Source organism: Trichoderma aggressivum, assembly GCF_033847375.1.
Source record: "Trichoderma aggressivum f. europaeum strain CBS 100526 chromosome Unknown scaffold_006, whole genome shotgun sequence".
NCBI lineage: Eukaryota > Fungi > Ascomycota > Sordariomycetes > Hypocreales > Hypocreaceae > Trichoderma > Trichoderma aggressivum.
In genome coordinates, this window is record NW_026946372.1 from 917,559 (window position 1) to 932,161 (window position 14,603).

Sequence of the window (14,603 nt, forward strand, 5' to 3'; positions counted from 1 at the left end):
GCCATTTTGCCGTGGTGGTGTACTCGTACAGCCAAGTGACTTTTACTGACTCGGCCATTACCTTTCCACGACATGGACTACCATGTGTTGATTTTTCTGTCGACTGAAGCTGGGATGGGCCCTTACGAAACGCGCGTGGATTTTCCAGGATGAGTGGCCTTGTTCGTCCAAGAATTCGTTTGGAGCTGCAATCAATGGATTATACAGGTAGCCAGAATAGCTCTCCATCTCTGATTCTCTGCCCTACCACTTTCTTTCCACTTGGGCGCAGCCAAGTTTAGATCCAAAAACTGAGCACGTTGCCTTCGTATTCAGTGGAAAATCACTATCTGGCTATGTGGCAACCGCACAAATTGGTTTGATAACAAGGGAGGCGGGTATGCATTGTAGATGCATGTACCGGCGCGTCTTGGCTTCCCTATGGCTCCGCCAGCTCTGAGCTGGTTATCAATTTCTTCCATCCGATGTAGATTATAGGCTGCTTTTACCAGCACCGCTCCCGGATTGCGTTTCATCTCTGTAGAATTAATCAACCAGATTATGCCAATTGTGAAGTTCCGTGTTCCACTAGACCTGTAAAATACGCAGCCGGGCGCTATATACATGTACGCACTCCATCGGCCCTTTAACTTCGGAAAGCCGTCAAAAGGATATCTGAGACTGTCCGATCCTGCAGTGGGTTCAGCTTCATCGGATAATGGATTCTCTCGAAACAATTTAAGCCCCCAAACCGTCCAACGGACTGCTGCCGCACCTACGCGTCGTTCCGTAGACTGGGATGTCTGAGTGAGTGCTACAGAGTTGCTTGGGCCCCGGAGATAGCATATGCCTTCCGCTCAAGTGGCGTGAGATGCTTGGACGCCTTATTTGAATCCGCTTCTGTTAGAATGGGTATCTATGTACATGATTCCGGCCATGTCATATTGATAACCGTCGAAACGTCCATCTAGAGAGTCTCCATGACGATGTTTCTTGATAACAATCAAGTTGGTAGGCCCCTCTCTACTCCGCAGCTTTAGCCACCGCTCTGGTGCCTCATTGCTCATCATGATCTTTTTGAATTTCCTTGCCGGACATCCAACAAGTACGGTTTAGCCATTAGTCAAAAGTCAAGAACGTAATTGAACTTTGCCCGTGTGTGTTACCACCCTGCTCCTGATGCCCAGCACCGTAGGGTGGAGTAGGGGGCAAACCTAGAGAGGAGAGGCATATGCTCATGGGCCTCTGGCGCGGTAAATAGCAGCTATCCCCATTGCTACCGGATAGAATGGTGGTCATCGTAATACTTGCCTCATCGGCTACGTGGAACCATGAGGCTACGTAGCCCGATGTGGAAACGCGAAGCGAGAAAGCGTGAAAATCAGGAGATGGCTAAAGAGCCTGAGTGACGTGAAGGGCTCTAGAATTGCCCCGACCGTCAAATGACGTTTCAGCATATGAGAATGACCAAAAGAAATCCCATGTGGCAGCATATACGGAGAAACGGGTCGGCATAGCCGATCGTAACCTTCGAGACCTAGGTAGGGAGTGATATCTACATGTAGGTGGCTCTCAAGGACATGGAGCCTCTTGTTTTAGGGCATCCGCATCCATACAGAGCTGCCACCAACATACCCGATGCCTCCTGGTTAAAAAAAAAAAAAACTGGTCCATGCAGCTAAGATACTGGTCAACAAAGTTGCCTTGGCTGAACTTCTGCCTAGGTGTATATGTAAGAAAGGGGCAATTTTGCGGATATATGATGGCGATGTACGACATACCACGAAGGCAGAGCGGCCTGGAATTGCGCCAAGGATGGATAAAGAGAGAGAAGGGGGAAAAAAAGAAGCGAGGACGCTGCAGCTCGGGATTCTGATTCCTTCCGGCCAATCATAAAGGAACGACTGCTCTGAAGTAAGAGGAGAAGATATAAGCAGTTACCGGGGTATACTTACGATAGGTACCATGGTAGCTGATGCGGGAGTTTGGTGTTGTTTGTAATACAGCAGTATCATGAATAAAAGGTTGAAATTTCATAACATATCTGAGGACAAGAACGACTTAATGCTATTCTCCTTGGCGGGATAAAATAGTAATCGAACAATAAGTAGTAATAGGCACTGCCAGAGATTTCAATAAAAAAAATGCTGAGGACATATAGCTGCATTTGAAATTCTTTCTCAGCAACAAAGTGTTGTGATCTCCCATCATAGAGACAAGTTGGAATATGAAAAACATAATCTTCGTTCATAATGGCTGGCAATCAACCAACGCTCATCTGTAGCCTAGATGGGAGACAAAACTTCACAAGCAAATCCTTGTTCACAGCAGATACTCGTACTCTCAAACAACGGGATCCGCTGTCATCAAGGCCTTGCTAGGCAATATGGCATCTGATTTTTCAAATTCATTAAACATGTAGGTCTTTAATTCAACCTTGAGGCATCAGGTCACTAACCGTGAAATAAGTAACTCGAAAGTACCAGTCAAACAAGGTCATTTGGGGGAGGGGGTGCAGAAAGGGAGGGAAAGTCAGCTGTAGCAGCCTATGCCCTCAGAACACGTTGCCGGCCTTGGCCACATCGTTTTTAGGGGGATGCTTCATATCATGTGCGTAGCCGGAAGGGAGGGATAGCGGCGAAGACAGCACCCCCGATCTATATTGGTGCTGACGTAGCAGCCGACATGAGCATCGAGCGCTGAGGCATTGCGTCAGTTTCAAGAGCGAGGCAGACAGACGTTGGTTTTGGGACATGGCCGAACATATGGCCTTGAAGCAGCAACCCTCCATCACATGAACCCTTTACTGACTGCGGACTGTCGGAGAGATGCCTCCCTTGGCTAGCCTTGACTCGACTCGACTCGACTCGACTCGACTTGAAGATACCAAATGCAGCTCGAGATTGGCCTGCACTCGAAGCCGAAGAACGGAGCAAAAAGGAGGCAGTGGCAGAGGGTAGAGACAGAAAGAGGCCGAGGCCAAATCAACGTAGGAGTGTGTGTCAGCTTGTCTCTGATACACACCATTGTGCGTAGTCCGGAGCGTATCCGAGTGACTGGAGAGAAGGAAACTGGTTGGTGGCACAAATGTTGGAACCAAGGTGATACGACAAAGTGTCTCACTTGCGGTCATCAGAGCAGCACTGGCCATGAATCTGATCGGTGTCACAGGCTGGGCGAGCAACGTTGATAGCGTCGGCCGACGAGTTTGCGTGTACGACCACGGGAGTATGAGGTATGGGTGATGGCATTGCTAGCTTCCCTCCTCTGATGAGGTCGCGTTGGGTGAGGTGACTGGGCGGGCATCAGGGCGTGAAGCTGTCCATCTTCCAATTGCCTGCTTGCAGAGGCCTCGGGCGAAGTTCGACTCGACCGACGCCCCATTCAGGGGGCGTGGATTGAGCATGGATGCAAGCATCGCGTGGTCGTATCAAGTCCGAGATTAGAGCTCAATCGCTTCAATCCACGGGCGGATGAGCCGTGCCATGTTTGGGATTATCTTGGTTGGTTCTGGTGTAGCACATTTGCAGGTGGAGGTGAGTTGGTACACATCTACATGTACCTGGGTAGAGGTGCCGGACCTTGCTGAGGTACCTGTAATGGACAGTACCACCCGATACATGATGGAGAGAACAGAGTGCGGATGTGGTACCTCCAGCTCCATCACCGATCAATGGCGTCGCGGTGTAGCTGGCCGCACGCATTGATTATCATCTGGTACCACCCAGGTGCCGGCCAATCTCGGTGAACTGGCGATTGCCATTTGATGATCAACGAACCGCCCCTCTTCTCCAGATGCTAACCCCCTGTGATCCGACCTTGGAACCCTGTAGGCCCCGTAGGTGCTGCAAACAAGCCCCCCAGAGGCGCTAGCAACCCCTAACCAAGAGGATCCGGCCCCGTTGCCAGGAGCATTACAGGGAGACCTACAGGCGGCAAGGGCCCATATGGCGGAAGGCTTGCGGCTCAGGTATGGAGACCCGTGGCCTGGAATTACTCAGAAGAGCAACTGGGCAAACGCGCAGCGGCCAATGAGTGGCCAGGACGCAACGACCCAAGGCCAATAGGTACCTGTCCGGTACACGTACTCGTACATGTACCCTCCACTCCAGCCGGTCAGGACACCAGACAGCCTTGGACTTCTCCTACCTAAGCTTCCCGTCCCGTCTGCAAAACAACCTGACCCAACAGACAACCCAAGACCGCTTCCCGGGTACTTGGGGCGCGCTCCGAGTCATTGCTGGCTCTCGCATCGCCCCCCTGCTCACCGGTTGCAAGCACGATACGGCACTCTGGCCGTGATGGAGACATTCGTCAGGCAGTGGGCGAATCAGCGTGTCGAGGATGCAAGCAGTCGTTGCGGCAGCATCACTCAGCCGCCCCTAAGTCCGAGCGTGAGACAAACGTCCTCGACAGCTGAGGCCTGACGACCCTCGCAAATCCCATTGCGGCCTTGCTGGCTTTTCCTGGTCCTGGTCCTGGTCCTGGTCCTGGTCCTGGCCTGACTTGACCTGACCTGACCTGACCCTAGCTGGGTCTCTTCGGATGGCCGACGAGGATGGGGACGGACGAAAACTGCAAAGACAAGGGGGACCTGGGATTGGATTTGGCCCACGCCGACTCGCTCGTGTTGGGCCTCCTCTAGCCTGCGATGCAGCGACAGCGACAGCAGCAGCAGCAGCAGCAGCAGCAGCAACAGCAACGGCAACGGCAACAGCATCAAGCAGACGCAGATGCAAGGAGCAGAGGCAGCCATCGCCTCACCCGACTGGCGACAATGCTCAAGCTCAGCGGCCCCCAATTCCCGTGTCACGCCGTGCCGTTGCTACTTTGGACTTTGGACGGCCAAAGCGGTGGCACGAAGAATGCAAAACATTCTCTGGCCCTACCTATTGCCTCGTTCTTGAAACTCATGGCACACAAGCTGTCCAATTCATCTTCCATGCTCAGGGCTGGCTCCTCCTGTTCGTATCGGGATTGGAAATGCGGAATCACAGTTGCGATTTGTCACCTCGTACAGAGATCTATCTGATCTCTTTCTTCGTTACCTGCCTCGGTTTGGCTGCCCTGTCATAGCACTGGGGGTTGGAAACCCTGCTGGGCACTACCATCAAGGCATTTGATTCCATCTACTCTTCTGGCAAGCCTATTTGGCCAATTACCTCGTCAAAAACAGCTTGTTCTTGTAAACCGGCGTGAATTCTCAGCAACGGGCCGATCCGACCTGGCTCTAAACGCCTCCTCCTCCTTGGCAATTTCGACGCTTCGTTCATTGTTTGCTCTTACAGGCCGAACATTGCGGCATCGTGGGGCCTTCTCTTCTCAACCAAGCGCACCGCCTGTGCTCTAACGCCCCTCCAGGGACTTGATGATGTGTACAGGACGCGGTGGCTTGTTCCAAGAGCGTTGCTGCCCTGGTCGACTGAAAAGTTACACAGACAAATAGTGCCTGCGTGGCCCCCTAAACATCCCCATTGGAGAGCTCCCTGGACTACGGCCCAGGGCCTTGCTTGCCTCTCCATCTATTCCTCCGTTCTCGGATCGGCTGATCAGAGACGGCAAAAATCCACCTTGCTCGGGTAGATGGTCTCGCCATTGGCTCCTATTATCAATCCGTTGCCCTCGAGCGTACTAAAAACAGACGCTTCAAGGGCAAGCTGGGCACTCTTGTCGAGTTTGTAGCCGGTCACGATTTACAAGCCAACAACTGCGATTCGTTGACATCGCCATCACGGCTCTTCTTCTTCTTCTTCTTGCTTTGCCTCCAAAGTGTGTCAGATTATGTGACGCCTACCGGGGGGGCTAACAGCTTGCCCATTAAGCCGGAGGAGAGATAAAACTTGGGCGTCCAAGACTCGCGCGTCGACAACGTTATCTTGACAACCATGGCTACGCAAGCTGTGATACCTCTTAGTGACAAACCAGGCACATCTGCTCAAGTCGAGACGCAAGCTCAGGCTCAAAGCCACGTTGCTTTGAGACGCAAGACTCTTTGTTCTTCTGCCGCTTCGTAGGCTGGTGGGCCACTCGACTACGCTACGTGGCACAATACGAATAAAGGGACAATGACTTAATTAAACAGTCCTAATCATCCAAGAACTCGCCGTGCGCCACGGCTGTAGTATCTTTACTGAGAGAAGATGCGCTCACCTAGAGCCGTATCGTATCGTGGGGGCATTGTTGCATCTTGAGCTTGGCTTGTACTCTGCATCTAACTGGCTACACGTTGATCTGGTTCTCCTCTTTCAACAATCGCATGCACCTACCCGTGCCTTTCTTGGCAACGACCCGGTCAAGGATCTCCTGCTCGACGAGAGGCCCGCGCAATAGCACATTGGAGGCGGAGACATGGCGTCTGGATGCTTGCATGCCTAGTTCCTCGGAAGGGGGGAGGGGTGTGCGCGAACAGCTCAGCAGGCGGTTATCCCAGGTGAATTGAGGCAAGAAAACAAACTTTGACGACCCTTGACGCAATAGCGGCCAGCTGGAGGGTATCTTTAGTCCTGCTAATCAAGGCCAGCCATCTATTCTCAGGCCATGGAAGCGAGCTGCTTGGATTTCCGGGATTGTGTAGCACGCAACCCATTCCTCAATGACCTGACCGCAAATGAGGTTGATGGCCAAGTTATGCTCGCTGTAGTAGGAGCGGGTCGCTTCCCCGGTTCCGCGGCGACATTCGGAGTCTCTGTTTGGCTGGCGTCGCGAGGTGCTTGCAACTGCTTAAACATCACCCTCCGACTCCTGCGGCTTCTTGCTTCCTCCTGTAACTGGGAAACCCTTTAGCTTCACTCTGCCGGTGAGCTCCTTCAACGGCATGCCTCTTATGAGAGCCAGTTATATGCATTATCATGATCCACACAGCCTGTACATCCACGATCTGCCTCGACCGAGCCAATTTAATATTTTGATATACTATACGCATTGAGGGGAGAGGGAGGGGGAAAGTACGTGCCTCGAGTTTCCTCCCCACCATTCCGGGTTGAGTCCTTTCGACCCTGCTTGTCTCAGCAGCCACACGATAGACATCTGCGCTGAGCTCCACAGCCTAACCACCTCGGACTCTCTTTCGAGCCTTTCCGATCTTTGCTTATAAGCCTCGATGACTCTCTCTCCTTCACTCCTTCTTTCCCTTCATCTCATGGCCTTCTTCCACTGCTCATACCAAGTTTACTTCTCACACATACCGGATTCACTTGTAGCCAAGTCCATCTCAACTAAATCTGATATTGTGATCTCTGCCATCATCGTCATTCACAGTCCTTCAGCAAACCTGCACCGTTCTTGTCACTTTCCATACTATACATTCGACACGGAAAAGAGTCCATCTACTCTTCCACAACGTGAGCTACGAGCTCAATACACTCATTCCGCGTACAGAACTGGGAAACCCTGTTGGGGGTGAGTCCTTTCCTTTCTATTTTCATTTCTTCTACCGGCAACACAACCATCTTAATCACTAGTCTTGCGGCGCACAGCATAACACCCACTCAAAGGACAAACCATTTCTTGTCTCTCAACCGGCGTTACCCTTTCTCTAAATGCATTGAGCTATGAGACGGAAGAGAGTCAAACAGCACGGCTTAGGAGCAAAGAAGCTAATCAGCATAGCAGTTCTCTTTCGAGTTGTCCTTTACACAACTCCCTTTTCTACCTCTTTTCGACTTCTATACTACACTTACAGCAGGTGAGAGACTCCGATACTTTGAGTTTGAGAGTCTCTATCGAAACTTTTAGACTCTGATAATGTCGATGCCCATTCTCCTCCTGTGACGACATTAGAAAGCTGATGGATCCATAATCGAGACAGATATAAGCCGAAGGATCGAGAACCTGAGGCTTCCCGACGACATACATGAAGGATCGAGAATAAATTATCCCATCGACGACCCGATTTCATACCCACTTCTACTTGGCGGCAACGGCTTTGAAGAGATCAGGCTACCGCTGATCCAGTTGCGCCTCACCTACGGCTTTCAGATTCCTACAGCCTTCTCAGCCTAATTTTGATCTTGGCCACGGCCATCCTTTATCGCCGGAGATTTTAACGTATGCATTCTCAGCAGCAGAAGGTATTCCGTTCTCTCGCCCTTCTTCCCCCTCTCCTTTTCTTTGTCAATCAATGAACAACAAATCGCTGTGGCAAACTTGCAATCTTGAAGTTTAGCAGTAAGCGGCTTGTTATTCTTGAGATGGCAACTGAAATGGGCGTGCTATCCTCAGCGTATGTGAGCCAAGGTAGCAGTTTGTTTCACAATGAGGTACGTTCTCATGGATATGAGGTTCTTTTGTCATATATTGCACTTTCAGAATCATTGTCTCTTCGCACATTGGCCGCGCCGCCTTTCGCTCGTCCTCGATATCTGCTCTCACTTGTAGCAAGATCTTGCCGTGGGCGATTTCGGCACCATATGCACACGACATAGGCCAGATGCAGACGCCCCCTCCCTCTCGAGACTGGCTTTTGTGTAACCAGCCCCAGCCCACCCACCCACCCACCCCCCCAGCACTGCCTGGCGTCCTTCTTCCGATGTGCCCTTTACAGCCATTGCATGGCTTCTGGGTACTACCCCGAGGCTGAGAAGTATCTCAATGTACCCATGCTGTACCTGGCGCCTCAGAACTGTGTTACCAACGCGCACCCCCTGCGGTCAAATCCAATCTTGTCTCGAGTGCCAAGAGCAGCCTACTAATGTATTGTCTCTAATCTCCTTAGGGCCCTACGCAATAGCTATTGTCAAGGATGCTTTGCTTGTGGCTGATTGGAATACAGCATAACATTCAGAAACAGCTTCAAAGCCTGACCTTGATCCCGCATCGTACCTCAACACACAAATATATGTATATATTCATGCTGGACTCTGATGCTAATGCCTTTTGCTCTTCTAGGATTACGACTCTTCGCCACCATCTTGCGCGGAGCTTGACTATCTCGATATACACTCACAGCCGGGCGATATGAGGTAAGTGTTGTCCGTTACACCAACTTTGTTGATCGTCTTCTCGTTGGCACACCCCATCTGCCTGGTCAGGGTATTGCTGCCCATCCGGAAATTTTTTTTTTGGCCTTCACTTAATCTACCCGTAATGAGGCCCAGAAGCTTCTGCCTTGACAGTGGAGGTTGCCCCATGGACTTGTACCAGGTCCTCTGCCGCTGGCCGCTACATGGACTCATGCATTGGCTCTGTGTTACCATCTATGCTGGCAGGTATAACCAAACCTCTTTGTCTTTGGTTGTACTCAGCCATCTGGCCTTTGAATGGGCCTTCTCTCTCTTACGTCGTTTTTTTTTTCTATTTTTAAATACTTTCCCTCGTTTCTCTTTGACCGAGAATCTTTGTCCTCCGATTGTATACAAAAACAGCATCCTCTTCATCCTGTTCTCCATCCTCTTTCTTCTTTTCTTCCAGCCCTTCCCGCATTTACTGGCTCTAACTAGAGCTCTTAGGTACACCCAGGAAGCAAATACGTCGGCTCTAGCAATAGAGCCCTCGCAACCCCCCGCGCTTCTGAATCTCTACCACCCTACAGGACTTGCGGGAACGACGCAATACACCCAAGATAACACTGCCTTTTACCAGCCGGTGTCTCAAGTATTCCCAGGTTTGGATGTCAGGCCTCGCGTGAATTCCAAGTAAGTTTACTCCAGCAAAGTTGCAATGGTAGAGTGCGCCGGAATATGCACGTATAATTTTTTTTGGTTCTTCTTTTTTTTAACACTGATGCAGTTACAACAGCACGCCCTCAACTGGCATGGCGCAGGCTCACCATCAGCAGCACCGCACCACTGGACTGCCGCATTTGACAGGGCAAGTAAGCACCAGAGACCTTTACTCTCCTGCCACGCCCTCGTTTCGGAGGGCTTCGGAGCACCAGCAGCACCCTGTCAGGTCGCCGTCCTTTCCGGGGGTGCCTCTGCGCCGCCTGCCATTGTCGCCAACCCCAAGCCCACTCACCTCCTATGTCACTCCGGCCGGGAGGATGGAAGCTGGCCAGTTTCAAAACAGACCTTCCGCAACCGCCGTGCCTCCGCTCATGTCTGTCCAGACAGCCGGCTCCCTCCAATATGAGAACGGGACGCAAATCAAGATTGATATTACGGGCACAGTTGACAAGGGCTTCTTTCTTGCCGAGGGAGAATGGACTTGCTATCGGCGCAACTACATGACCTGCGCCTGCTCCTATTCGCTGCTCCCGCACTACCCCAATACTGCAGTTCACTTCATCCCCCCAGGATCAACCCAAGCCTACCAAGTCTATGGGCTATACATGTCGATATCTGCCGTCGTGGCGGACAATGATCAACAGAGCATTGAGCTAGTCCAGCATACGCCAAAGAGAGACAAGGGACCAACATCCAAGCCTGAGAAGGTTTTACTGGCTCCCAAAAACTCTGTCCCGTCGCACCATCCCGGCATGTACAACGACGCCACGAGCGCATCTGGTGCTCGGGCAATGTATCAAGATGGCTACGGCGGACAGGGAGCTGTTCAGCCTGCGACTGAGCATACGTTTGAGCGTATCCAGTTCAAGCAGGCCACTCAGAACAATGGCAAACGGAGGGCTGCCCAGCAGTACTACCATCTCATGGTGGAGCTATGGGCAGATCTTGGCTCGTCGTTTGGCTCGCAGTCTAGCGACAAGTACTTCAAGATTGCGTTTAGAAAGTCGGAGAAGATGATTGTCCGTGGCCGCTCCCCCGGCCATTACCAGAACGAAAAGAGACGAAGCCACAGTGGTGGCCCTGGGGGTTCATCTGGGACAATGGGAGGATACGGATCATTGACGGGCATTGGGGAATTTTCGTCTCACCCTGGTATCCTTGGAGGAAGCAGCTCCTATGGGACTTCTTATGACTCAAGGGGATCGGTATATGGGACGCCCAGAAGCCATGACGTTCCTTCTGAAGCGACCATATCTTCTGAAGATGACAAGGTAATGGCAAACACCAAGGGATACTTGTACTTTCCCGGGCCAATGTACGACAACTCTCACTCAAGGCCCATGGAGATGTTTGGCACCCGCAACGACCAGGAGACTTCGTCATCGCAATCGTCAACCGAGACCAAAGTAAAAAGCGAGTACGACGTAACTCCTCGCGTCTTTCACCCACCGTTGACGGAGAACCGTCGCCACCCTGGGCCGTTTGAGGGCAAATCTACTTCGGGGGGCTATTACCCTACCATCCTATCATCCCCCACCACAAGTTTGACTCTGTGATGGATAGGACTACGTGCTAAGAGGCCCACAGCAGAGTTGTAGCTCCAGGTTCGTTTTTTTCACGAAGAAAAAAAAAAGACGCCCCAAATGAAGAGAGTGAGAGATTGGATCTCGTATCAGGGAGCAAACGGGAGCGAAACTTGCGCAATGGAAGAGCCAAACATCAGGCGATAAAAAAAAAGCGACATTTGACTTGGGATATAAATTTCGGATATGGATTTGGAATACGGGACAAAGGGGAGTTCACTGGAACTATACGTGACTGGTCAAGCCGCAGGGCTCATGTCGATAGCAGCAAGCTGCGGCGTTCCAGGACACACATGAATGCTACGGCCAGTTGGGAAAAGAAATCATTTTTTTTGCTTGGAAATAGAGTCATCCTTTAATCCCTCTCTGCTGGATAGCTCGCGAGGTTGGCCTCATGAGCTGGATACACCGCGGCGACGCTTTTGGAGCAGCAGGACTGGAAACGGCCATGATGCGGGATTTGGATTTTATGATGTGCTTTCTTTGAGATTGGACTTTCTTCTTCTTATTATTTACGGATTTGTTTTTGCTCATGTAATTTGTTAATGAAAGGTTATCCTGTTTTTATTGGTTCTTTGGCTATTACCCCCTTTTCTCGCTCTGCTTTGTGCTGACTTTTTTTCTTCTTATTATTTTCATGCTGATACTTATTACTCGACTGGATGTATTGTTTCTCTTCCGTCGGCTGTTGAGCTTCGTTCGTCATTCGGGACACTGTCACTCCCACTATCAGAGAGGCCTTTTGCATGCTAGCCGAGGTCTCCGTTTCCTGTAAGATCCTGCATTCTTTCGTCACACCGGGTACCGGGGTCTGTATGCGTGGCGCTGGGACAAAACGAAATCAGACAATGGGGGGGGGGGGCATGCATGATGCGGCCAGGGTTTCGCATTGGCCGAGCAAAGACTCCATATACTTTTGGTGCCACAATGACCGGTATGCGCTTCTCTTTTATTATCTCGCATTGCTCGTTCACAGGGTCTTACTTTATTTTATGAAATGCAACACAATTACAATCTTTCAATGTGCTTGGCGGATGATCATTCAGGGGCTGGACCACAATATTGCGATTTTACCCCTCTTGAAGGGGTATCATTACAGCTGACCCGAATCTTACCACAATAGTTGTTTCTTGTCTCTCTTTTCTGCTCTTTGCTTCATGTTTATCGAGAATGGCGCTCTCAGTGTTCTATTGAGCACTCCTACGGGCCAACGAAAGTACAGTAGACAGAGGGTGGGAGTATAATTTGATGGACTTGTAGTCAATGCAAGCATGCAGCTTCAGCCTAGAACAACTAAGCGCGAGGCTCTGGCCGTGGCTAGTTTTTTGATTCTCATCAAATTGACACGCTATCGATGCGAGTCTAAAGTATGGCGTCTGCCGCCTGTCCATCAGCCGAAGCCGCAAGCGAGCGACGGCCAAAGAGCCGCAGGCTTTGTGAGTCCTAGCGGATGCACTGTGACGACGCTGGCGCAGAGAACGATATATTGAGGGCCTCCCGGAATGTTACTCGTACTTCTCGGATCCGTGAGATTGTCTACACGTATGATGTTGTTTCCGTATTCTATCGGAGACGGGGGCTCCCCGAACTGTGCTGTATTTCTCGACAGGCTGATGTTACTACACCCTTGCTCAAGTCGTCGATACATGGACCACCCGTTCTGGGTCAAATACTGTAAAATTCCGAGCATATACTTCATTCTGTGGAGATGATTATAACGCATTTGCATCTTATTGGAAAAGAACATTGCCAATAGCAAGTTGCTACTGGATAGTGGCGTTGTGGTTCTAGGCACATACGACAATCGCCTCCACGGGGTGGTTTCTACTCGGAGACTTTTATACAAGACGGATTGGCATCTCGGTAACATAATGGTCTTGCTGAATGCAGGGATCGAAAGATTTTAGGTCTAGGATTCAGCCTGCTGGCACCGATCATGCATGCTCTTGGCGTTTGTTGTATCGAACAGCAAGTTAACTAGCCGCTCACAGTATAGGCTCTGCAGCTGAAAAAAAAAAGGCAAACAGCCATCTCGTCTTTTCCATACCCTGTCCTTTGTTTGAAAGATGTTGTCTCATTAACGGAGACACTCGGCGATACCTTGGCTTCAATGAAAGCGCTTCTGCCTTTTCCGCGTTGCGGAAGACTGAACAACACAACTTCGCCTTGCCTTATCCAGCTAGTTGTACGCCCCCAGTCGAGTTTAATAACCCTGCAATCATGGAAGCATATCTGGCATTCCTTCTTTTTTTTGCTTGGACGTTGTGCTGGTGTTATTGGTGTCTGATGTTTGCTGTATCGTATCGTAGACTTCAATGTTGGGACCCGACTGAGCAACTTTTTCGGGAAACGCTGCTTGGATGCCCAAAATCCCTTACAGGTACGAGTTTGTAACATACATGGCCATATCTGGTCTTGCACAGCACATGTTGAAACGAGTGGCTTCATTATTACCCGCTCAGTAAGAGTGGTGGCTTGCCATATGGGAAATTGGCCAACATGCATGAGGAAATTATCCCATTTTATTTACGAGACGACGTCACATTGGAGAGATACATCGGTGCTCGGCTCATCTTGCAACGAGAAAGAAAACACCATCTAACAGACGTTTTCACCATTGATATGAAGAGACAGTGTACAATGAGGTCCTCAGAGCAGAGCATTGCCAAGCGCGCCGTGTGAAGCACAGAACTGGGTCGTGATTCGGGATGAACTCGAGTAACACGGGGCCTGTTTTGAACGGCGCTACACAGCATTTCCCGTCCCCTGGGACCCATAACCCGGCCGGTCCGTCCCATCTTGACGTCCGGGTGAACCTGGTGAACGCTGGCCAGATTGTGGCAACAGAGGAAAGAGAGCACAGACGGACGCTACGGCAGGTGGTTTGCTAAAATAAGGGCTCGGGACAAGGAGTTGGGCTTGGAGCGTGTTATATGCGGTGTTTGAGCATGGAGCTTCTGTTGTGCTTGTCGAGATAGCATCGAGTGTTTGGCGTAACATCTGTTTAGCTCTCCCGATTACCGATGCGAGCTGTTGCGGGTTTCTCCCGCCATCGGTGTTACCAAAAGATATTCATGCTTAGGAACTACCTATACCAAGTATGAGGTATACATGTATGAAATAGAGATTCTGATTCTTTACACTGTGGTTTGCTTGTCGATGAAGGGAATGGAGGCGAGGGAAACCTTCTCACGCAAAGTACCGAGTGGCATATGGCTCGAACCGAGATGTACATCTTGCTCTCCCTTGCCGCACGCCCCCTACCTTTTACGAAATCCAGGTTCTTGGAGTTGAACCCCCACGCCCTCGGTGTTTGGCGTGCCGGTATCCATGTCAATGTCGATGTCATGACCGGCACGCCCTCCGTAAGAGAGACAAC

General features: G+C 50.8%; 2 protein-coding genes across 2 annotated transcripts; both read left to right on the forward strand.

Annotated features, from left to right (window-relative positions):
- Window positions 1–4,524: 4,524 nt before the first annotated feature.
- On the forward strand, window positions 4,525–5,055 carry Triagg1_2519 (uncharacterized protein; the record flags this gene model as incomplete). The annotated part of the gene is made up of 1 exon (XM_062896710.1): window positions 4,525–5,055. The coding sequence occupies one exon, from the start codon at window positions 4,525–4,527 to the stop codon at window positions 5,053–5,055; it is 531 nt and encodes a 176-aa protein (XP_062758731.1).
- Window positions 5,056–8,528: 3,473 nt separating this feature from the next.
- Triagg1_2520 (uncharacterized protein) lies at window positions 8,529–11,197 on the forward strand (the record flags this gene model as incomplete). The annotated part of the gene is made up of 4 exons (XM_062896711.1): window positions 8,529–8,648; window positions 8,866–8,939; window positions 9,426–9,611; window positions 9,706–11,197. The coding sequence occupies 4 exons, from the start codon at window positions 8,529–8,531 to the stop codon at window positions 11,195–11,197; spliced, it is 1,872 nt and encodes a 623-aa protein (XP_062758732.1).
- Window positions 11,198–14,603: the final 3,406 nt, after the last annotated feature.